The following is a 24,411-nucleotide window of genomic DNA, read 5'->3' as shown; positions in this document are numbered from 1 at the left end:
GAGGCACAGTGCAATTTAATGCTTGAGTACAGGCAAACTATGTACATCTGCCGCTACTAAAAAGAGGAGTCTATCTTCTCTCTGTGCTTACACTAGCTCTGGCAACCCTGAAGCTCTGTGATAACTTGCATCAGCTTAATAACTCAAGTGAAAATGAATCATGTTCCACGCCCTCTCCCTCATACAGTTACTAGAGCAGATGAGAGCAAACTGCCATAAATGTACAGTCAGGACCAGGTGGCTGCTGGCTTTTGCAGCAGGCAGTCCTGCAATAACATGTCAGCCATGAAATATCAAATATCACTGATAAAGTATTATTTTTTGCAACGTATGCTTTGCTGACTGTTGATCTAGTTTTCATAGAGCTAGCAAAAGCAGCTTCCCAAATTACTAACAGTTACTTCAAAGAAAATAACTTAATGGTAATATTTTTTCCATTTTTCTTCTCAGAATAAATTATTTTTTCTTAAAGTTCTCCTTAGATTGCTCTAACATAACTGTCAACAGTTCACAGGCTGTTTTGGCCCATAGATCCCAGCCTGAGGATTTGTATCTGTACTGCTAGAAGGAAAGAAAAATCTGTATCTTTGAGTGGGGAGGTTTCCCAGAAGCTTCTATTCACATCTCCAGATGAAAAGAAAAGCTCCCAGTACTCCCCACACAGATACTGCCATCTATTTGTATTGAATGGATAGATTTTTCACATATCATCAGCACTAACTTGAACTTTCTGGACATTTTGTAGGCTAACTTGGCTGTCGTAGACAGCTCTGAGTACACTTGCAAAAACTCTTCTGTGACTGATCCACAGGAATAACTTAAGAGCTCTTACCTTTATGTACCCGTGAACTTATATGTCCACATATTCATCTTTAAAAAATTACCTGGAATGGACCTCTTCTCTGCCCAGACAAAATTCCAAAGGGTGTATATAGCTAAGTGCCTTAGCACTGGTTATTGCATGACACTGATTATAATAAGCAACCATATACCTAATTTTCCAGTTGGAATTTCCACTTGACAGCTTCATGCAGCAGTGTGCCAGAAATGAGTATTACAGTTTGACTAAGCACTGAAGTAATTAACTTAATCCCTGAAAATGAAAAGCATATTAATTAAGTTTATGGACTCTTTCCTCTCTCATTCCCATAATACTAAAAAGGGGAAAAAATAATCTCTCCTACCCAAACTACCATATGTGAATTGATGTATAAAGCACAATTAGCAAAAGAGAAAGCATTTCAAAATCCATTTAGTGTTTTAAGAAAGTAAATGAAGTTTAGCAAGATGTTTAAATAAGCTTTGAGATATGAACCACACAAGTGATAAATAGACCTCTATTAATTGAAGGCAAAGATGCATTACATATTTGACCCAAACAAACATCAAACAAAACAAAATCACAATCAACAAAACAAGAATACAGTTTTTATCTACCACAACAAAAATTGTCTCCAGTATTTTTTGTGAATACTGAATTATAAATAGCTTATAGGAATGTTCATGTGGTAATAGAATAAGAAGTCTCACATGCAGTTTTCTCAGTGCTAGAATAAACTGTAACAAAATAGAATGAAATCACATTGACAACCTTAAGAAACAAGTCCAGTGTTGAAAACACATCTCTGAATGAACTACTTTCAAAATGAAGAAGGAAATGCAGCAAGCAATGACAGAGTTGCAAACTCTGAATAGTAGAGAAACATCTCTAAGAGGAAGATGTTTTGATGGCAAACAATTATTCAGAACAAGCATTATTATTCATTGAATTATAAATCAGAAAATTTTATTATTAATTCTGGTATTTTTTATTTAATAAAACAACATTTGAAGTGGAAGTTCTGATTAAAAATAACAAGTAGCAAAGTCATAGTTACTGAACAGAGCATTGTAGAACAACTGTCAATGAAAACGCCCAAAATTTTAGGTAGATATATACAATATACAATAGCATGATGAGTTAATAACTTATAAATTAATATTTAATCTGTATATTAATAATTCAATAATTTAACAAATTAAAGTAATAAATCATCTTAGGAAAGTATTTAGCACTTTTATGACTTACCAGCTGTGAAGTCATTATTTAAGTCTATAAATGCATGAGAGTGTGGTATATACATTCTACTCTGGGTGTCCAGTGCAGCATGCCGTGATAAGTTCCTACAAGGCAAGAAGAAAAAGCAGTACATTTCATCAGTGCTAACAGACCTAACCACAATAAATATACCTTTAAAAAAAAACGACAAAACCGAACGTAATGCTTTTACCATTAAATGAACATTACAACTTAGCTTACAATATACTAAATGAGTGGTAACTGCTTGAAATGTTTAGTAAAAGATGATTCATAGAGGAAGGGCTTCAGTTAGATTATATTAACTTTGTAAAATAAGTTTATTTGTACAGCAGAGCATCATTATGCACAAAGTGAAACGTACAGCCTGGATTCCACCACTGTAAATCCTGGAAAACTTCCCTGTCCTCCCCTTTTCCTCCAGCAGTTCTACTATCAGTACTTATGAAGTCTCCTTTGGACCAACAGATGAAAAAAATGGACACAATCACATGCTGTTGAAATAGCTCATGCCTGCTACACCGGATAGACCATATGCTAATGATGTCATTTCCCAAGGAGGTTATACAATTTCTTGACTTTTCCTGAAAGTTTAGAATAAAAAATAAACAAGAAAAATAACAAAAGCACAATCAAACTAAAACCATCTCCTGCCCCCTCACAGAAATAATGAAGTATTTTCTAGTTCTTCTGATGGACTTGTTTTTGAAGTTAAGCCAAGAAAGTTATGCAGCTCTACTATAATTTAAAGTGTTTTTAAATTTGAAGTAGAAAAATGTTTTTCTGAGCGGATGAAATAAAGCTTTTTTTCCCATGTAAGACACTGTTGTTATGTACAGCTTGGTTTTATTTTGACCTCAGCCAGCTTATTTGTATCAACTTACTAGTAAAAAGACTTCAAGAAAAAATGAAACATCTGACCCCTATTTTCCTTTCTTCCAGAGCTAGAATTTCTCAATATCTACTGTTATTTTCAGAAAGCGTCATAAAAGTGAAAGTTCTGTTCCATGTGCCATCTACTTTAAAAAAATGCAACTTAGGATTAATGAACAAAAAACACATTGCCAAGAAGGGCATATAGTTTTCAACTATACATTTAAACAATACTTCCAAATCACCTCTGAGGAAATGAAAATAACCAGTAATCAGCAACAGGTATAGACTTGTTAAATACACTTGTCAAGCTAATACTTAATGATGGGGGAAAATAAACCAAAAACAGACAAACATTTCTTAAGGGCCATGGAAATGCACAATGTATAGTTGCCATAGAGACAGAGCAATCATCTGATTGCTTTCTCCTGTGTTAACAGACCTCTTAAAACAGTAGCTCAAGAAAACCACATGGGAATACAAAGAATTCCTAACTTACACTTTCTTTTAGAACAAAGTAATATTGATTGTACAGGAACCTAAATCAGTGGCTACATCAACACCTGCATTTCTTATGCAACACAGGGAGCTGCAAGTTTCTACATTGGCATTACTAAACAACATTCAAGACAACGTTATCCAGTTCCACTTAAAAGCTGCAAAATATCAAGCTAGAATTAAATCTTTGAAGGCCCAACCCTGTAACAATAAACAAGCCTAGTCCTGGATTTTTTTTTTCCCCCCCAATAATTAATTGTCAAATGTTATTGTTCAATTTTAGAGATTAATAGTAAAATTGTTAAATCTTAGAGCATTCTTAAGAGTTAAACTCTTTTTCATATTCCTTACCAGTAGTTGAGATTCCCCATTAAAACTTCTTTTTATCCCAGCAGCTGCTAGCTAGTCCCATACTAGAAATCCCAGGACTAGCAGAAACTTGAATCAAACTTAGTTCCCTTCACTGCAATTCCATCACACAAAATTCCTGACAACTCTTATGTGCTACAAAATGGCCTTAACTACTCCTTAAAGCAGAAAATGCAATACAGAAAACATCACTGGCACACAATCTTATACTGTTACTGCCTTTTGCAAAAATCTTTTTAAGAAACCCATGAAGCATACCAAATGTTTTTTTAAATAAATAGCCTCACACAATTATGTGCTGTAATAGAATGTTCACATACACATGTGGAAAGAAGACTCGAGTGCACACAGCTCCAGTCTTGTGTCTCTAAATAGAAGAGGACGAACAAGTTACTGAAATCCATGCTAATAAACACTTCGCTTACCCGCCTATCAGTATCTGTGGCTTATCTGAATCACCTGTGACACCAAAGACATCAGGAATCAAATCACCATTAAAGCTGAAAGTGAAAAACAGTTTCAGTATTACTTAAACTCATTCCAGGAGTCAAAACTGACCATTCTTTACTATTCTGTACTCAGTAAGCATTTTCCCAACAGGCAGTTAATAATTTTCAGCTGTGTAGGCTCTTCTCCGAGCTGCTAGCAGTAATGCAAGGGCTGCTAAGTATTTTAAACTATGTCATGCATTTGACTTCCTAGTTGTATAAGTCACTTCACGTTACTTAACAAGAAAAAAAATTCTACTTATTTTCCTTAAAGACTTCTTCAAATTTAAGAAGGCAGAACTGATCAAAAACTTCTCACTCAAGTTTCTTACCCGTTCCACTCTTCCCAAAACAAGGATTCTCCAATTTCCAGATACATATATAGTTCTTGTATAACTATACACTTCATGAACAGGAGTTTCGTGAACAAGGTTTGAATTTCATTGCCACTGGAAGATGATGAGATCTCAACAGCATAACCAACTAAGTGCCTCTCACTTGACATTGCAAATAAAGCATAAATAAACTGAAAATACAACGTACAAGAAGTAGAAGTACAGAAAGAGCAGAAACTTGCCTCACCCCAACAAGTACCTGCTGCCTGCCCCTCCTGCTAGATTTTCCACATATTTTTCATTCAAGCTGAGGAACAAATACTTTCACTGGGATTAGCCAGTAAGGTGGTTGTGGCTTTTTTCCTTTGAAATTCACTACAAAAATGTCTTTTTTTTTTCATAAAACAATGAGCACTGAAATTAAGAAATTTCAAAGTTTATTTAATTGCTGTGGCCAGGCTGATACTCTTTTTTTTTTTTTTTTTTTTTTTACATATATATAATATATCAGCTATTTTTACAAATCTGTTTTGTCATCTTTATTAGGTCACTTGACAAACCACAAACCATCCTCTTCTTGAGAGGAGCATGTTTTAAATTTTAGAGTTAAAACATACTTATTAAGTTGCTATTCGTCACTACTACAAAACATTTTAATTAAAAAGGTAGGTTGCACTTACTCCATTACTAGAGGCTCATCATGAAAAGTCTTATTTATCATAGTTTTATGGTTAAGATCTGAAAACAGAAAATATTCATTCTATTAAATTACAGATATGATATGACAGTAATATTTAGCAAATATAATCCTTTTTCTATTAGTTTAGAGTTATTAACTTTTTGATAAGAAAAAACATAAGGCACAAAACAAAATGTTCCTGGAGATAAAAGATAAATTTAAGCTTTTGACTTTGGACAGGAAAGGTAAGTACTAGCTCAAATGCTGAAGCTGCTTCTCCCTACACTGAAACTTTCAACAAATAAACAGATCCCACACTCATATGAAATCTGAACTAGCTGGGATGAAGATACTCCACATTTATCACTGCACACAGGACTTCTGCTTAACATTTTGTCACTATAAAATACACTGCTAACAAGATCACCGCACATTTGAAATTAAGATTAGAACTAGACTGTTTAAATGGGAAATGAGGATTTTAAATCTTAATCACCTCTAAGACTTGACTTTCACTTCAAATCCCAGCTCTTTGCCACATCATTCCAGTTCCCATCTCCTGTACTTTATGTCTTAACTCCAGTCCCCACATTATCCTGCTCTTGGTTTGTCCTACTTCCATTATCCAGGTAAGCACCATATACTTTTTCAGTAGTCTCACTGCATACCAACCTCTGACTCATTTCTAAGCTCCACTTGTGTCTCTCCCAAAGTTTGTTTATTCACAAGACAGCATAAGTTCATCTAAATCCTTCACATTCTTCCTAACACTACAACTACATTGTTCTCTCAACACTCGATCCTGCAGTTTCCTGTGCTGCTCATTTCTTCTCTGGATTGCTCTTTCTTCCAAGCGTCAACTCTTCCCAAAAAACTTTTCTAGCAAACTCAACTGAAAATAAAGAAACTTCCAGTGGTCACATAGTCTATGACTTTAAGATACAGTCAGAACACTGCTAGATACCTAGAACAGAACTGAAAAATGATTGTCTAAGGTTCCTGAAAACTTCTAGTGACAGAGACTTTACAACTTCTTCCCCAAAACCTATTTCAGAGTGAGTTTGTCTTTAAAGAATTTGGTTTTAACAGCAATATGAGAATTATATTAATGTGGGTCAGTTTAGGTGTGACAATTTGAAAATTTAAGTTCTCAAGTGTACACTAAGTTCTTAGCACATTCTATAATCAAATATGGTAGTCTTTTGGGATAATCCTTGTGAAGCTGACATGTGTAATGGGGAAGCTGCAACAAGTCACCCTTTAGATAGTCAGTCACTATCAATCTGTAATATTGTTTGGTTATACATATTGCATGATAGAAAAACATTGTTTTCTTATAATAGCTTTGTTTTCTTACATCAATTATTAAATACTGTTTAATAGCACAATACTACATGGATATGAAGCTACACAGCTGCTAATCATTACTTTAAGCATAAATGTGATGTGACACAACTTTCTGAAAACACTTGGAATTATTAAGAAATCCAAAAATCTTGTTAATAAGCAGTCTCTCAGCAACTCACCTAATGTTTGGTTGTGTCCCCAGAAAATGAACACTGAAAGTTCATCTTTGCCATGATTTTGTGTTCGGGTAGTCAGGAGGACATCCATTTGTGAGTCACCATCATAGTCTCCTGGAACTACACTGGTTATGATAACACCTAGAGATCTAGAATTAAAAACAAATTTTACAAGGCCTCAAATGCAAATAACAGGACTAATATGTACATAAAAACCAGATACGAGTACAAAGCAAAACCAAAGCACACAAACTGTGTAAGGGGATGGGAAGTCACATCTACTACTTAATTGCACACATGACAAAACTTGTTTCCAGATATTATGCCACATGAACCACAAAATTAAAAAAGAAAAACAAAGGAGTACCAGAAATTACTCAAAAAACCTCTTGCTCAAAGAGCTCACCTAAGCACAAGTTGAACCACAAAGGTTCTAGTCCTGACTGACTGTGAAGTTGCACTTCCCATCCCCCCCCTCAAAAAAAAAAAAAAGACCACTTATATTGTTTCACCATTCAATACCAACACTTACTTCATTGGTAACTTAACACGGGGCTTAAAGTAAGGTTCCTTTTGGTCTGCCAAAAAGATAATCAATTCATTTCCTGCAAAGCAAATAAGGCAACGTATAAACCTCACGGATAAGGATCATAAATGGCTTATATAAAAAAACAATGCTTAAGGAGTTACCCTACAAATGGTAATTCCTCACAGCATCAAAAATACAACCACTTCTTCCTCATTAGAAAAGAAGCAAAATACTTCTTCAGTATAGTACTATAAACTTAATTGTATCATTAACATCACCTACTAGCATCAGAGGAATGCTATGTCAAGAATGCTCTTTGGGGCTTGGCATTAAATCTCCCTCTTTGCTATTGTTATCATATTATTTGAAACTTTCTATACTGAATTAGCAAATACTACCTGGGGAAAAATCTTACGCATCAATTCTATGTAAACATTTACAGCAAGAAAATAAACTTGAGTGAATTACTGTAACATTGTCCCTGACACAGCAAGATCTGATACTTTTTTGCCAAGTCTCCAGACAAAAGCAGGTTAAGAACATCAGAGAAGTAACCTGACCCCCAGCAGAACTTCCTCATTTGCAATAATAGAAGCCACAGACTTTCAGTTGCTTCAACTGCACTTCCATGTCAGATGGCATCCTGTTAGATTGCCCCTTTGCTGCCATCTGTTACACAGCAACAAAATGTTAAGTCTTCCTGCCAGTACCCCATTACATCCACTGCCATACCAACAACATCCACCTCTGACACTGTGGGCTGGCATATTAAAATCGGAGACATTGCTTTCTAAAAAGCAGTCCTTATACTTTTACAAGTAAAATCACAGCTCAGAATTAAAGGAAGAAAATATAATATTCCTACTCATCTTTTATATTTGTTCCCTTAATTCTCTAATAAACTCACCTGTAGCATCCCAACACATAATAACTAGAATACCTACATGAAAATAATCCTGTAGCTCTAAACTGGAGCTACTAGAGCATATTTCAAGGGCATAATTCAGTGGCAAAGATCAAAGCTGTGAAAGGGCAGAATAAAAATTTCCTAGGTATGAAAAGAAAGGATAGCTGCCATAAATGTGTTTGCAAAGGAGAAGATGCCAACAAACGAGTAAATGAAAACAAACCCCTTCCAAACAGATAGAGGCAACCAGTGCAGTCCCATCTGGCAAGCTAATACAGCCAGGGTTGCATGATACATTCACAGATGAATGAGGCTGGCAAACAAAAGGAAAAAGCCTGCTAGCTAGTGGAGCATCTGATAATAAAGATGTAGGTCAACTGCTGAAACTCGTAACATTGATTTCAAACTATAACAACAGGCAATAGCAGATACAGCTGCTTTAAACCAGTTTTGGATCACACACGAAAAGCAGAGATTGCAATCCAGTAAGAAAGAAGAAATCACTCACACCTTTCTAAGGGTCAGGGCCCACTGTGCACTCTAAAGGACGTACTCTCTAAGTAGAGATGCTTCCCTTATGACTGCCAGCTCTTAAACAAGATTAGGGAGGGGTGGAGACCGAGTCCACCCCTTCCAGTTGCACAGGTGAACTGCTTCCACCTGTGCCCCAGGGCTGGCTACACTCCTTCACCAGGTGCTCAGTCACTGGTTCAGACTACGACTTAACAGTTCCCATACACACACCATGGACTTTTATCATCTAGGTGGTAAAATAACAGCACTGAAGCAGATGCATCTTTACACACATTGGGTTCCAAGTTAATTACGCTTCACTAAATGAGATTTTACAGCCACTAAGAACAGATTTATCTAAAGTTTGGCTCGTGTTCATTAGCAGTGAAAACAAACAGACTACTGGGAATTATCACAGGAGCAGACAATTATAATTGTGATACCTCTACATCAACCTGCAGCACACTCATCCTTGGTGTTGACTGCAGTTCTTGTACTCTTGTACAGAATACAGAAGAAAGGGGAAAGAGTATGCAAGAGGTTAAAGGAAAGGGAAAAACAACAATTAAGCTTCTCTGAAATCCACTATCTGAAAGTCTGAGCGAGGATACCAGAGAAGTTTCCAAAACTCTCCACCGAAATGCAACAGGGGAACAACTCCACATTGCCCTGCATTGGCAGAGGCATCAAACAGAAGGTGGATTAAACAAATAACAGGCGTGGGCTTCCCCACCTGCCAGAGTGTTTCCAGGCAGCACTGACCACAGGTGCGCTGTGATTCGGGCCCTCCCTTCAGCTGGGCACAGACCCGAGTGAACTGACAGCCTTATTTCTACGTGAGCCTTCACTCGGCCCGGCACCACGGCAGCACTGGAAGCAGGCTGACGTGTAGCCGTCCTCTGTCCGAGAGGGAAGCATTCTGTAGCTCTGCATCCCAAAACACCGCGGCAGCACGAGAAAACAGCCTGTGGGAGCAAATCTCACACTGCGGCCGTCACCTCCGTAGGATGAGGGCTTTATCCCAGTTTTAAGGCCAACTTCTCCTAACCGCAGCCGCGCTGCAAACACCGTTTACCGCACCGGAAGCAGCTCGGAGGTAACGCAAGCGACGGCGTTACCCTGGAGAAGCGCTCCCTGCTCGCCGCTCTCCCTCCCGCGCGACCCCGGTGACGAGGCGGGCACGGACAGCAGCTGCCAGGCGCTCGCACGGCCCGACCCGCAGCGGGAGCGCGGAGCCCCGCACCGGGCACGGCACCGCTCCGGCCCCGCCCCGCGCTCACCGCCGCGCAGCACGAACAGGTCCGTCTGCTTGTCCGAGTTGAAGTCTCCGAAGGCCGCCGGCGTGCCGTAGGCCTCGGCGCCGAACAGCTGCGCCGTGACGTTCTGCAGCGCGGCGCCGCGCCCCGCCAGGGCGAGCAGCGCCAGCAGCGCCAGCCCCGGCGCGAGGCGGCACCCCGCCATGCTGCGCCGCTCCGCTCCCGCCGCCCCGCCCGCCACACTTACGGCAGCTCGGGGCGTGCCCGGCGCCGCCGACCCGCGGCTTTGCGACAGCGCCGTGACGGCCCGCGCGGGGGCTTACGGCCGGCGGTGGTAACCGGGCGGAGATCGCCGCCGCGGCGCTGAGGGGACGGCGGCGTCCCGGTGCGAGCGGAGCGGCGGGAGCGGAGGCGGCTCGTCGGGATGGCGGCGGCGGCCGCGGCGGCGGCCCATATGGCCGACGTCAGCTGGAAGATGCTGGAGCTGCGGGCTCGCACCAAGCGTTCAGGTCTGACCGCTCGGCTTCGTCCCGGAGGGCTCCGCGCCCCCTCCTCGCCGGCGCCTCTGCCCCGCGCCGACCGCCCTCGCCCCGCTCTCTCCTTCCCCTCGCGCGGCCCGCTCTCCTTCGCCTCGCTGCCGGCTGCTTCCCTCGGCCTTTCCTCTCCCGCAGCTTCGCGTGTCACTCAGCGCGGGCCCGGCCGCCCCGTCCCGCCGCACCTGTTGCCTCGCGTGCCCCGCGCCTCAGGAGCCCCGCTTGGCCGGGCCCGCGCTGCCCCGCTCTGCAGCCGGCCGAGCCGGGCGCGGCGCCGCTTCCATCCTCACACGGGGTCGCGAGCCCCGGATTTCGGCCTCCTGAGCGCGCGTGCCCTCAGAGGGACGGAGGTTCGGAGTGCCGGGTGCTGGACAGCACCGCGCTGAGGTGGCTGCTTCTGAGGGTAGCGCTGTGGGGCCGTTCGGCGGTTTAGCAGAAGAAGACTTAAAAAAATGAAGTCCCGGTTTTTGCCCGGTGTCCCTGGGGTAAAGCTTTGTTGATTTTTAAGTGAGGATTTCTTGTGCAGAACTTGGAGCGCGGGCAGCTGGGTTCTGCCTCAGCCCACGGGTTGGGAGCATGAGGTGCGCTGTGGGGCCCTGGGCTTCGGAAGCCCTGCTGCTTTTGGTTTAGTTTTTGTTTCTAAATGCAGGACTAGCAGGGCCTCACCTGGCAGTGCTGTACTGGAAACAGTTTCCCAAGGGGTCCCTGGTGCTTCTGTGTTTGTTATGTGCTCTTACCGAGCTCAAACACGATTTTTGGGTTTGTGTTGTTGTAATGAGGGTCAGACAGCGGGGGAGGAAGGTGGTGGGCCTTCAGGACGGCTCACAGAAAAGGGATCGATTACAGAATGCTGGCATGGATGGGACTTGACAAATTCTACTTATGCATAGTACTGATCTTCGAGCTACCATTATTAAAGGATGTCCGTGGGATGAATCGTTATGCGATAGCCAAAACAGATGAACAGTGCTGCTGTCTGCGAACTGATTTGTGAACATAGCCACAGAGCACAAGATAAAGCCTGGGTCCCGTGTGCTTGAGTGTGTGAACCCTGAGTCACAGGGCTGTGTGCTGGCTGGGGGTCCCTGTGCACGATGGGCTCTGCAGCTGTAAGCATTTGGTTGATTTTTAAATGCTTGACTTTTTCTTTGCTGCTACCTTCTACTTTTTTATTAAATGCGTATGAAAGTCTCTTCTGCTGCAGCGATAGGCTGTTTTTGGAGTTCAGTTGCTTCTTTTCCCATTCAGAGGTTTTGTCACTTAGAATCTGAGTGAATTTATTTACTGAAGAAATAAACCTGATTTTAGTTCAAATGTCTTTCTGATAAATGAGCTGGTTCTGAAGTTAAATTTTCTACATTCTAGTTCAGGTAACATTCTAACCTGAAAATCAAAGTCATGTTCTTGTTCCTCAAATTTACTCTTACATTTTTTATAACTGTTTAGAAATGTATGTAGCTTAAAAGCTCTCTCACTTAATTTCTGGCAGTCAGAAGGACTGTGGCTGTTACTGTCACAGGGAGTGGCTGCAGTGCCCCCAGCCTGTCCTGAGTTGAGTGAAATCTATGCTGAGTCCCAGTTTACTAACAGCACTGCTTCTATTTTTAATGTGGTGCTTGGAGTAAGATAAATAAGTATGGAACCTATCTATCTGTTTAGGCTCGTGTGTGTTAAATGCATGAGTGCTTCACACTTTACAACTGAGAGCAAGGTATCATTTAAGACCCAGTCCTGTAGGAGATAATGCTTATGTATGTTAAAACCTGAATTACGTTTTGGCAGTAAAAACAAGCTTTACTGAGATTTTTTTTTCTTCCTGAAGTGATAAAGTGTTGTTTCATTTGTTGCTACTGAGAATTGACAGGAGCAGATCATAATGGTGTTCAGCAAGCTGTCCAGCCTGCAACCTCTGAAATTTTTTTGCTAATGTAAAGAGCATAAGCTGCTTTAAAGATTTGAAACAACTTGTCATCTTGGCTTCAAGTGGTGTTTTCTTATTGCACCTTCCAGCTGGCAGTTCTACTTCAGGTTACAGACATTCAGTACCATAAGCAATTTATGACTGAAAGGAGCATCCCAATGTAAATTCCATATCAGATAAAGGCAGCACTATGCATAAGCAGAATTCTAGCTCTGCACTTAGTTTTGCTTTACACTTTTATATGTATTATTAATAATTTTTATACAATCTTGCGATATTTAAAATAGATCTTATATATCATCTATAGATTTCAGTAGCAGTTTTTGTATGAAACAAAAAAACCTGTGGAACATCCAAAAGATGGAGTTTGTATAGCCTGTGCCATTTTACTTAGTTAAGTTTTATTGAAGGAAGAATAAAAATGATTTGTACAGTGGAAGAGGGAAAGCATAAAATATAACAAAATGGTACTACCCTTTGTGCTCTGTACAGTCTGTCATTTTAATAACTCCACTAACATTGCTTTCACTTAATTTAATGCTGGTTGCCTTTAACATTTACTAAACAGTTTTGAAAATTGCTGTAGCTTAGCCTGAGACGTTTGTGATTAGCTGCACCAATTTGAAATGGCCAGTTTGGATGATGACAGAACCTCATCTGCGCATGCTTTTTTAAAGTTTGGTAAGTGTGCAGTTCTGTGTTTTTATTTGTGGCTGTTGAACCCAACAAAAAATAATTGCTTTGTGTTTCATGCAGTGTTTTGTGCTTGCAGCTTTTTTGAACTGTGTAACTTAAAAACTCTGGAAATTGAAATCTACTGTTCAGTTCTTCCTCCTTGGTTTTGGTTTTCGTTTGTGTGTATGTTCTTGCAAGGATAAGTCTCTGAACTGAATTTTTAAGATGGTGGTTACGTGAAAAGTGTGCTAATAATGGTGTTAAGGTTTAATTTCTTACAAGAAAAGCAACAGGACTTGTTTAGAGGAAAGGAGTACAATTTCCTACAAGTCAGTACTGGTTCTAAAGATTGACTTTTGGAAGTTAAGTGGTAGCAAAATAAAGCCCCATGGCACAGCTTCTCTTTAGGTGTAAGCTTGTGTATGTGAAACTATTGAGACTATTACAATTTTTACCTTAATATGTTTTGAAAAGCGTTTGACAGGAACAAATGTGTCACTGTATGTGAAGAAGCCAATCTGGGAAAACCCTCTGGAGGACTCTTGTTTAGTCTGTGCTGAAACACATTAGCGGTACAAGTGAGAGTTACCAGATAAGAGGATTTCAGCTGTCCTTTGCCACTTGAACTGCCCTGCCCTGCCCATGGCATTTCCCCTTTCAACACCAAGACCTGGAATTTTAATATTTTAACTAAAAGAAAAAAAAAAAAGCTCTTTGCTAATTACCTTGTTGTTCTTTCGTATTTCCATTGCAAGTTAAGATACAACATAAATGATTTCAGTAGTTTTAGGAGGTAATGCTTTGAGTTCTCAGGCTGAGAAATGATGATTGCCTTGAATATCCAGAAGGGCTTCTCACCTTGCCTGTAGCATTTACAAGGTTTGTGTGGCAGGTGGTGGCATTTTGGTGTATTTTGGCTAAGTGAAGCTCCTGTGAGCTGGTGTGGCAGGCAGTGTTTTATTTGTGGTCTCCAGTAGCTTTTTTGTGTTTAAAATACTAAAATAAGAATTTTGTCCATTCATTATAATGGACAAACAAGAGATTACTTCAGATAATTAGGAATAGAGAGAGGACATTTTTTTTCTTTTTCCAGGAAATTCTAAATTATTTTGAATTCTTCACAGTTAAATACGCTGTTGAACGTAAGATTTTTATTGATAAATAGTAATTAATGAGTTTTTAAAGCATTCAAACTTAACAAAGTTTTACTCGTTTGTACCTGTGCTGTTATTGCTTAGTCTCAGTAACACTTCATCTTTTGTGTTTACTTCTAATGTTTGTTCAGGCACAGGAGTACCTTTACACCTTTACACCTGTTCTCTATTTTCTTTTAGTTTTTTACATCTAGGGTTTTCTTATGGTATTTTCACTGAATCATAGAATTACTCAGGTTGGAAGGGACCTCAAGGATCATCAAGTCCAACCGCAGCCTAACCGTAGTACCCTAACTCTAACAACTCTCTGTGAAATCACATCTCCAAGCACCGCATCCAAACGGCTCTTAAACACATCCAGGGATGGTGACTCAACCACCTCCCTGAAGTGCAGAGCTCCTCAGTTTGGGAGGGATGTCAGGAGTTCTGCTGCTCCGGTTTCTTGTTCAGAGGAGGGTCAGCTCACAGTATGAACTGTATGAGCACCAGCACTACAGTAGCTACATGTTAAGTTTGTGGAATCATTCACTTTAGATATGTAAATATGAGAAATGAATTTTCCTTCTAGTGGAAGATAAACTAATTTCTTGCTTCTGAAAGTTATTTTCCCATCTTGCCTTGCTCAACTCCATGAATTGTAGCTTTAAAGCAGGTGTATTTCCTGGTGGATAAGTATTTAAGTACTATTTCTAGCATTTCTCTTCAGTACCCTCAGCTCCGGAGAGAAGATGGGGATGAAAAGAACATTGGAGTATATGATTTGTTGATAATGCAGAATTATTCTTAAGTTTTGTTACGTGAAGAAATAAAATCTTCTTTGGTCCCAGTTACTGTAATGTGAAGATGTTATTACCAGTACTAATATCAGGCAGTGATATTGCTGTGATCTGAGATCCAGAACTTGCCCACAGCTCAAGTGTTGCATTACATTCAGAACTAGTGTTGCGTTAAAGGATTGCAGTCACTTCTGATTCTCGTGCCATACATCAAACTTAGAAAGAAGTTTGGTGTTTTCATGCTTTTTTGTTTGTTGTGTTCTGATACTTGTTATGCAAGTGTACATTTGCTTGTGTTTTTCTGGCAGATGAAATGTTAGAAGTAAAATTCTTGTCATGTTGCTTCCATTCACTTGTGGTTAAACTTCAATGCGTTTGTTGCTTGTTGGGTTTAATTACGTGCATTGTAAAAGTTGAATCATCAATTCATCTTAAAATAGGCAAATTTTTAACTGTGGACCAGGTTCAGAGGTGTGTGGGTTGAATTTGGGATGAGGATTTTGAAATGCTGTGTATATCTTTTCAGTCTATATATAGGCAGTTCACAGCTCTTCCCTGAAGAGCAATTAATGCTAATCTTGTACGTAACTAGAACAAAACCGAAGCAGAAGAGATGAATAAATTGTTGATTTTTCCTGAAATTGTTGTACATCTGAGTTTCATGTTAGTTAATGTTTTTGTATAGTTCCCATGTCTTGTAGAAATTCTTAAGCTTGTAGAAACATTACTGTAGTTCTTCATTAGTAATTGATATCTCTTCTATCAGTTACTGTGCCGTTTCAGATCTTTTCCTGTTTTCTAATCCTTTGGAAGGAAAGAACTCCTTTTTAGTAATTCTTCAGCTTGAAGAATGATGAAACTTCGGAACTTGTAAGTGGTAGGAACTACTTGTGAAATGAAGGAGGATTTATTTTCCCATTTTCCAATTGAAGAATGGATGTAGTGTATTTAGTGCACTATGAAGAAAAATAGGGAATTGGAGTTGGGCTAAGGATTTTGAGTGTTCTCTTAACAGCCATTAAATGTCTTTATGCAGGAAGCAGCTCTAGTTTCCTATCTGTTAAGGTTCTTTGTCATTTTCAAGTAGTTACTGACCTGCAGCAATCTGCTTCTGATTTAGGGAAACAGTAGGCATACTCTTCATCATTTCTGTGATTCTTGTGGGAAGAAAATGCCATCTGCCATATACTCTTCAAATTTTGTATAGGGTTGTTGTGTTAAGATGCTTTTTATATTCCTTCACACCACTTATTTACCTTGAATGAAACTCGCGATGTATGATTACAATGAAATGAGATATTTATGAAAAATAGTCGCTGAAATTACTGTCCTTGTTCTGAATGCTGACATGCAAACTGAGAGCTCAATTGCATGTGTCATTCCTTCAGTCTCAGCTGAGAACCAGATTGCATATGTCATTCAGTTTCAGTGCTATAGAGTCTTCAAGTCTTGCTGTCACGTTTTCTTCCAGTTTTAAAACCTATATTAAATAGGTTTTAAATAATTTATAAGTAATTGAAAATAGCTTTATATAGTATATTCATGTCTTGCTGAAATGAACTGTCAAATAGATTCTGGAAAAGAGTAAGACAACCTTTTTTTTTTTTTTTTAACTGTCCTAAAAATACTTGCTAGTAGCTTCCAGTGGGTGTTGGTCACACTATAAAACCACCTAGGGCACCTCGCTTCTTGTTGGTTCTGCCTGTTTCTTGCTTTCAGTTTGATTGTGGTACTAATGAGACATAATTTACCGCAGTGCTCTGGACATGGAAATAGAATGTGGTCTGTGTTTCTCTAGAGGTTTTCAAGAGAAGAGCAGAAGTGGCACTGAGGGCCATGGTCAGTAGGCATGGTGGTGATGGGTCGGTTGTTGGACTAGATGATCTTGGTGGTCTTTTCCAACCTCAATGATTCTATGTTTTTATGGTAGGTATTTAAGTAGAGTGAATGGAAGTGCTCAGTTTTGAGTGGTCTTTTAAACAATTTCTCATATGTGTACTCTTTAAATAACAAACACTTTTGCCTATTTTCTCGATCTTTGATCCACTTCATCCTTTATCTTTTTGTATCATCAACAGTCAATTCTGACTGATTCATTTATTTCTTCTGGTAAAGTTTGATATGTGTGAAAAAATACAGTTCGTGGATCCTGATGCTTGACATTTTATTATGTTCAGTCTTCTTTCTGCCCAAAGTTGAAGTTTTCATTCTATGGAATAGAAGCCAAGCATATGCTTTTTGTTCATGATAACTTTTCGTTTTTCTGTTGGCCACAGATGGTCACAGATTGCCTGGTAAGTATGTAAATTAGAACAGTGTTTTTAAACCTTGTGTGTTTGTGTATGTGTGCCTGTGAATACTCGCATAGTGCAGTGCTGGCCTTAGTGATCTGCAGGAAACAGGCATTCTGAACCTGCTTCATGCATAAAGTGCAGTGCCATAGGTGTGTGTTGCACAGTTAACAAGTATAAGAGTAAGAATCTTTTTTTGCCTTTGAAAATCTATTAAGTAAATATTGCTCAAACTTGCTACTTTATATGCAAAGAAGTGGCTGACTAAAGATTTTTCCTATGCAGACTCTGTCCTACTTTGACTGTGTCACCCTGTAAAATTACTGTTACTGCAGGTTAACACTGTGTGCTTTTGCTCGACAACTGAATTAGAATAACAGTATAGGTCATGAATCTTCTAAAGCACAGAAATTCCAATTAATTCTACTTTGGAAAAAACAAAAGGGTTCAGAATGTTGATTTTTTTATTTTTTTTTTCAACAGAAGATACAAGAACTGTGATGTAAGTTGTTTTTGTTTTGTTTTGTTTTTCGTATTACAAAGCAACTTCATGTCTTTTAAATTATTTTAGGCAACTAAGCAAGTGAATCTTATGTGCTTCCCCCTCAGGCCCTTTCCCATCTGCACATGTTCCTTGCAATTTATCTCTCCCAATGAGGAAAGGCAAGGTGGCAGTGGAAGCTCCACTGTGTGGTTAGACATTACCAGAGAACCAAAGAACACAGGACTCTGTTCAGGCTGAGGTGGTGTTTTTTGGTGGGTGAAAAGGAATTTTTTTTTAAGTGCTGCTATTGCAAAGCAAAAATGATTACTAGTGAGCACCAGGGAAGCAAGAAACATTCCCCAAACTCCTCACTACAGGATTTAATTAATAAAGCCTCTGTCACCACTCCACACATTTATTTGGTTTGATTGAGAGTCCTGTATCTGGACATTCTCTTTGTCTAACACTTGGATATGTGCTCGGAGTGCAAAAGAAGCAATATGAGTAGGAGAATTCTACTGCATCCTGCCAGAGCCGCTTGGCTGCTGGGCTTCCTAGGCAGTTCCTTTCTCTGAGCTTTTCAGAAAGGCAGCGTGCAGTCTGGAAAGGGGAAATTGTCATTCTTCCTGTTACAAGTGACTCTGTGGGAGTTCTTGCCATCTAGAACACTGAATAAAGCCACAGTGATTTATGGAAGAATATGTCACTCTTAACTTTAGAAACTGGAAATGGTTTACCTCGGTGATTTTTAAGAAATTTATCCTTCTATGTTTTCAGGTACAAATAGGGAGTAGTCTATGTATGAGACACTGCAAAAGAGAGATCTAAGAAATTAAGGTTCTTAGGAAACTCTTGACGTTTAATATGCTGTCTCTAACAATTAAATACATATCTGTGTAGCATTTGCTCCTGTTAAATATGTAAGAGGCATTGGGGATCCACTTGGAGACAGTGTTTGTGCGGACAGGTACTGAAGAAAGAATGTAGATAGAAATCTTAGGTTCTGTGAAATTATAGAAATGATTTATTTTTTGTTTCAGTTGAAATTAGTTGAATTGGGCCTTTGCTTAATTAACATGAAAAATCATATTGCAGTTTAGTAATAGTAGAAATTATGTAACTAATTTTTATCTATTTTTTTTCTTTTCCTTTTTTAGGTTCAATTTATGAGCCACTTAAAAGTATTAACCTTCCTAAAGCTGAGGGAGAAAGTTTGTGGGATAAATTAGACCATTACTACAGAATTGGTAAGTAAAAAATTGATAAGGAATTATTCCTAGCTTGACAAATTTTCACTGCAACTTGTGAAAGTATTTAGTTAAGATTATAACAGTAAGTAGCCTTATATTAAAGTGATATATACAATTTCTGATAAGGATTTCTGTTTTCTGAAAAGCAAATGGTTCTATCTTTACCATTTTTCTTAAGTTTCCCATGACAGTGTAATACATGTATTTCACGCATTACTTGAACAGTATTTACAAGTCATGATTTATCAAAATTATCATTTGCATTTGCCAAACAGTAAAATAAATTCTGACTATCACCTGATAGTCTGAGATGAGGAAGGGATAAAAGTAAACTGCTCATATTTTTAAGTGCTTCAGCTAACCCCAGGTATGAATTGGAATTGATGTTTACATGCTCGTTATCATTGCTAATTTATTCCTGCTGGGGATAGTTTCCTAAATTTCTTCTTGGAGTTTGAAAGAAGCAAAACTGGTAGGACACAATTAAACTTTTTGTTGAAAACAAAGAATTCATATTGAAAATCCAGTCCCAGCTGTAAGAGTGAATTAGGATTCTTTTGGATGTAACAGTGATAAAATGGTAGCTTATTATTGTGGTGCTAGTCAGAGAGAGAATTTTGTTGGAGAGATTCTGTACAGAGTGGTTTTTGCTATAGAAATAGTCATAGATTATTAGATGATTTTTTTTTTTCTGTAAAAAGTTATAATCTGACTGTCCGACCAGCATAAAAAATGTTTTTGTGTGTGTCTCTGCTGAACTTTATATTTTGCTTGCTGTAACTTATCACATCTTGATCTATTCATACTCAGAAACTGGAAGAAACATTCTATTATTTCTTCTTCCTTTTTTCCAGTTAAGTCCACACTGTTGCTTCATCAGAGCCCAACCACAGGTCTGTTTCCTACAAAGACACATGGAGATAACCAAAAGGCAAAAGTACATGACAATCTTTACTGTGCTGCGTGCTCCTGGGCATTAGCCCTCGCTTACAGGTGAATAACTCCTAAGTTAACATCTCTGCCATATTACTTTTGGTTGTGCAGTACACTGGGAATGTTTCAAAAGATTATCATAGAATGGCTTGGGTTGGAAGGGACCTTTAAAGCCCATGCAGTTCCAACTCCCCTGTCATGAATAGTTTTCCACCTTCCACATCAGGCTGCTCAGGGCCCCATCCAACCTGGTCTTGAGCACTTCCTGGGTTGGGGACTACAAAACAATATGGAAATCGTAAGAATAACTTGTTACATTTGTTGAGGAAGTGAAGGATATGCAGGAGTGAAGCCCCTTGTATTTTACAGTGCCTTCACAACTAACATTGCAGTTACTTATTAAAAAGTTCTGGAAATGAGTAACACGATCGTCTTAATGGGAGAACTGTATCACCAGTTCTACCTGAATGTTAAGGAAGTATTCATCATCTCTGACGTTGTTTCCTCAGCCACTCAAGCATATATAGACACCTCAAATGTAGTGTTTTGAACAAAGATGATAGTGTGTAAATATTGAGTAATTTCCTTTTCTTCTTTTTTAGTTACCATCTAATGGTGAGGTAATAATCATGCTCTTTGACAAAATTCTGGTATATTTTACTTAAGTAGTGCCAGAAATAGTATGAGCAGCTACTGTTGTAGTAAACCTGATCTACTTAGCAGGAAAAAAAGGTTTTGAGTTTCTTTTTTGTCTCTGTTACTTGAGATTCTATACCTGAGACATTAATGTGAAAAAAACATTTATTAAAAATTGTATCCTAGGAAATGCTGTTTCAGAATAAAGCTTTTTGAAACAGAAGACATAGATCTTTGTAAGTTCTAGTCTGTGTTTACTTCTGAAAAGGCAAAAAATGAGGCAATTAATATTCAGAAAGCATAATTGTTATTCATTTCTATTATATTGAAATCTTTGCATCTTTCTTTCAATTATTCTTTCTTTGGGTGAAATAAAAGCATTTGTAAATGAAAAAAAAAAAACAGGAAAATGTGAGAAGGAAGAATAAAAGGGGCAGAAGTGGTGGTTCTGAATTTTAAGCAGCTGAAAGGGCTTTATGGAAAGAAACATGGCATAGCACTGCTTGACTTATTCAGGCTTGAATTCCCAATTTGTAGAATCAGAGGAGATAATAAATAAAATGTGTTGCAGTTTGAAGGACGGTAAAAGTAGCAGGGCAAGTCATTTATTTTACTTCCACTTATGCTTGGAACAAGGCCCTGGGTGTCACTGCTGCATGGTGAATTTCCTTTGATGGGCAAAAGTTGATGACTGAAATTAAGTGTATGGCTAAAATCCAAAATGGGCCAAGATACAAGGCTTACATGGCATTCCGCATGAAATACCAAACCAAAATCTCTGTGCTTGACTCATGCTACTGGTAGTGTTCAATAAAAGCTAAGTTTCTAAGAACTTGTTATGAAAACAAATGCTGCTGTTGTGAATAAAAGAAGAAAAATGTAAGTTGTTACATGGGGGATTTAGAGCCTTTTGTGCTTTTTCCTGCTCTTTGGATTTATAGTAATGTAGAGAATAAATCCTGCTGAAAAAACGTTGCCCTGTTTGTTTTATGTTCTAATTCATTGTTTCCCCTATACCCTCTGATGTGAACTTCATAATTGAAAGGAAGTACATATTTTATATCTAGTATTATCATTTAAGTAGTATGTTGGATATGCATGATTTTTGAAGTTACCTCTAACTTTCAAATTTTCAGCATAGGTAGCAAAACTTCAGCGTAAGCTGTTGTGTTCCTGATGGTGGGAAAGGATATGATTCCTATGCATAAAATGGGCAGAGAAGTATCAGTATGAAAGTTATGGTACTTTGCATATTTGAATCAGAGAAATACTTTCTTAAGTATAGGTATGTGAGAAAACCTAATTTTCACCCTGAAAAACTCAGTCAGAAATCAAGAACTGGGAAAGGCTAACCAGTGAATGCAATCATCAGGCTTGTTTACCCACAGTACCTATCTTGTTAAAATAGTTTGATATTTGGCGTTGTTTTTAGTGTGTCTTCAGTGATGTAACAATTGTGAGTATTGTTTTATTTCATGGTATCAAATAACTGAGGTGTTCTGATACATTTCTGGACATTGTGTAGGTAATGTTGAGAAGTTGCATGCATAGTTGTAGTTTAACATGATAAGTAAAGTGCTTAGTTATGAATGGCAGATAGGTTGCAGAATTGAAAGTACTTTCACATTTTGGATTTCTCAAAGTACACTGGCTTGAAATGTTATAATAACTTCAAGGTTTTTTTTTCCCTTTGTGCCGTTTGAAGTAGGAATGTTTGTGTGAGTTGCAACATAACCTAAAAATACAGTTTTTAATTTTTCTTTAGTGACAAAAGCATGGGTAGGGCTATAAGTATGTTGATATGGGTGAAGGCACCATACAGTGTTAATTAAGTACTTAATTTTCCAAAGCGCTAATGTGCCTTTTATTTTCTTAATGCATTTCCAATTTGTTTTATGAGTTATCTCTCTTAACCAGGCGTATTGATGATGACAAGGGAAGAACTCATGAACTGGAGCATTCTGCTATAAAGTGTATGAGAGGAATTCTCTACTGCTACATGCGTCAGGCCGATAAGGTAAAATACTGTAGTGTGGACGGAAGCACTCACTTAATTCTAAGGGATTAATTAAGCTGTAAATGCTAACTCCTAAATATAGATAAAATTCAAAAGGGAAATGTAATATTACTGTGTGGTCCAGTAAAGAACAGCTGCTTCTTTTTTGCCAGGTTTGCATTGTTCTAAGAAACAAAAGAAACAAGAATTTTGCAAAGGGACTGAACAGCAAGGCATATTTGAAACCTCTTGGGGTTCATTTTGTAGTTATTTACCTCATTTAAACATTAGGTTGTTTATACTGTGGAATTTTTTTTTATGCCTTTTGATTACTTGAGTGGAAAGATGCAGAATTTCACTTAGCTAAGGTTAGAGAGGTTCTTTGGACTGTTAACTTTGTTATTGCATTTTTTTCATTACATACACGATCATTAGGATTATTTGGGCTGCTTTCTTCAGCAATCTTATTTGATGTAGTGCTGTAAATTCAGAAGGGCAGTAATCCAAAGTGAATGAGGAAGTGGTAATTTATTTGTTATAATGCAGTTACAATTTATATATGTATATATTCAGCCTGTAATCCTCTTGTCAGAGTACAAGTCTTCTCCTTGTCAAAATTTAGATGTAGTGGTTTAGTTTTGCATAGTAGTTAGCAGTAATGCTACAGATAGTTAAATATATGTATTCTGTGTGATTATTTTAAGTTTCATGTCACTGAGTTTAAACCGTTATTAAAAGTCATTTTCATGTTACTGTGAAGTTCACATTGCTTATAAGTACACAAACTGGAATGTAAAAATCTGTAGGCGTGTGTCAGTAGTAATAATAATAGTAAGAAATCAGCCATGTTACCAGTGGCATTTATGCTGACATATTTTTTTCCATTTTCCTTGTAGTCTCAGATAGTTAAGTAATCTTGACCTAAATTGATCCTGTTACATTCAAGCTGTTACTTTTCTCTTTTACATGGAGTAGTTTGTTTTGAGGGTGGTAAATGCATTTATGATGAATAAGTATTAAATTAACACAGTTGTCAAATTGTTGATGTACTGGTTGTCATTTTTCACTTTCATTACTGTAAAAGGTTCCCTTTTCCTGCTGTGTAGTAATAAGCTATGTCACTTATCTGACAGACATAATTCAAATTTGATTTTATCTGACGGGCTTTGTATGTGCTGACCTCATCCTAAGGAATGGTAGTTTTTAATATTATGAGCTATATATACCCAAATGGTGAGGCATGGCTGCACTGTCTAGGTTATGCTACTTGTTGCAGGAATTGCGGATGTTGCATTTTATTGCTAATGAACTTGAGTTATAAGCTAAAATGTGTTGAATATGTTCCCTGACTAGACATAACTCCATACAATATCACTTATTCTACTGGGCCCTACACTATATGTATGCTGTGTATTTTTTTCCTGGTGGAAAGGTATATTCCATAAAGCTCAGGTCAGTGTGGAAAATGTCGTGAAACAGGATCTAGCTACTGTCAATGCTGGTTAGAGTAATTGAAAGAACTGCTGCATAGCATGCCTTGAGGAAGAACAGAGAAGGATATTCTTTCATTACCTTCATTCTCTGGGAAGATTTCTTTTCTCTGCCTTTCTTACGCTCTGACATTCCAGATTGGAAGCAAAACTACTTTTAAGACCATTGTAGTTCTTATTTTGCTCCTTTATTGTTAATCTCTTGTATTAGAAAAGGAATGCAGT

General features: G+C 38.4%; 2 protein-coding genes across 8 annotated transcripts in view; one reads left to right on the top strand and one right to left on the bottom strand.

Annotated features, from left to right (window-relative positions):
* The window catches only part of ITFG1 (integrin alpha FG-GAP repeat containing 1), a 72,625-nt gene extending 62,324 nt beyond the window's left edge, over positions 1 to 10,301 (bottom strand). The window contains exons 1-6 of one of the 3 annotated variants that reach the window (XM_031614923.2): positions 10,072 to 10,301; positions 7,375 to 7,447; positions 6,846 to 6,991; positions 5,321 to 5,378; positions 4,243 to 4,317; positions 2,069 to 2,163 (exon numbers count right to left, since the gene is read on the bottom strand). In XM_031614923.2, the coding sequence (XP_031470783.1) occupies positions 2,069 to 2,163; positions 4,243 to 4,317; positions 5,321 to 5,378; positions 6,846 to 6,991; positions 7,375 to 7,447; positions 10,072 to 10,252 (628 nt within the window). In that variant the 5' untranslated portion in view covers positions 10,253 to 10,301. Of the gene's footprint in view, positions 1 to 2,068; positions 2,164 to 4,242; positions 4,318 to 4,637; positions 5,103 to 5,320; positions 5,379 to 6,845; positions 6,992 to 7,374; positions 7,448 to 8,788; positions 9,915 to 10,071 lie in introns of those variants that run through there. The other 2 variants (XM_031614924.2, XM_090149966.1) reach the window with 2 other exon arrangements.
* An 11-nt stretch (positions 10,302 to 10,312) lies between these two features.
* Positions 10,313 to 24,411, top strand: part of PHKB (phosphorylase kinase regulatory subunit beta) — a 71,256-nt gene continuing 57,157 nt past the window's right edge. For 2 of the 5 annotated variants that reach the window (XM_090149962.1, XM_090149961.1), the window contains exons 1-4: positions 10,330 to 10,556; positions 19,039 to 19,128; positions 19,986 to 20,124; positions 22,618 to 22,717. In XM_090149962.1, coding sequence (XP_090006088.1) covers positions 10,472 to 10,556; positions 19,039 to 19,128; positions 19,986 to 20,124; positions 22,618 to 22,717 — 414 coding nt within the window. In that variant the 5' untranslated portion in view covers positions 10,330 to 10,471. Of the gene's footprint in view, positions 10,557 to 13,069; positions 13,183 to 19,038; positions 19,129 to 19,985; positions 20,125 to 22,617; positions 22,718 to 24,411 lie in introns of all 5 variants that reach the window. The other 3 variants (XM_031614920.2, XM_031614918.2, XM_031614922.2) reach the window with 3 other exon arrangements.

The sequence above is a fragment of the Phasianus colchicus genome, chromosome 13, assembly GCF_987193195.1.
Source record: "Phasianus colchicus chromosome 13, bPhaCol1.hap1.1, whole genome shotgun sequence".
In the NCBI taxonomy this organism is placed as follows: domain Eukaryota; kingdom Metazoa; phylum Chordata; class Aves; order Galliformes; family Phasianidae; genus Phasianus; species Phasianus colchicus.
The sequence above is the reverse complement of the archived record's forward strand: the minus strand, read 5'-3'. Positions and strand labels throughout refer to the sequence as shown.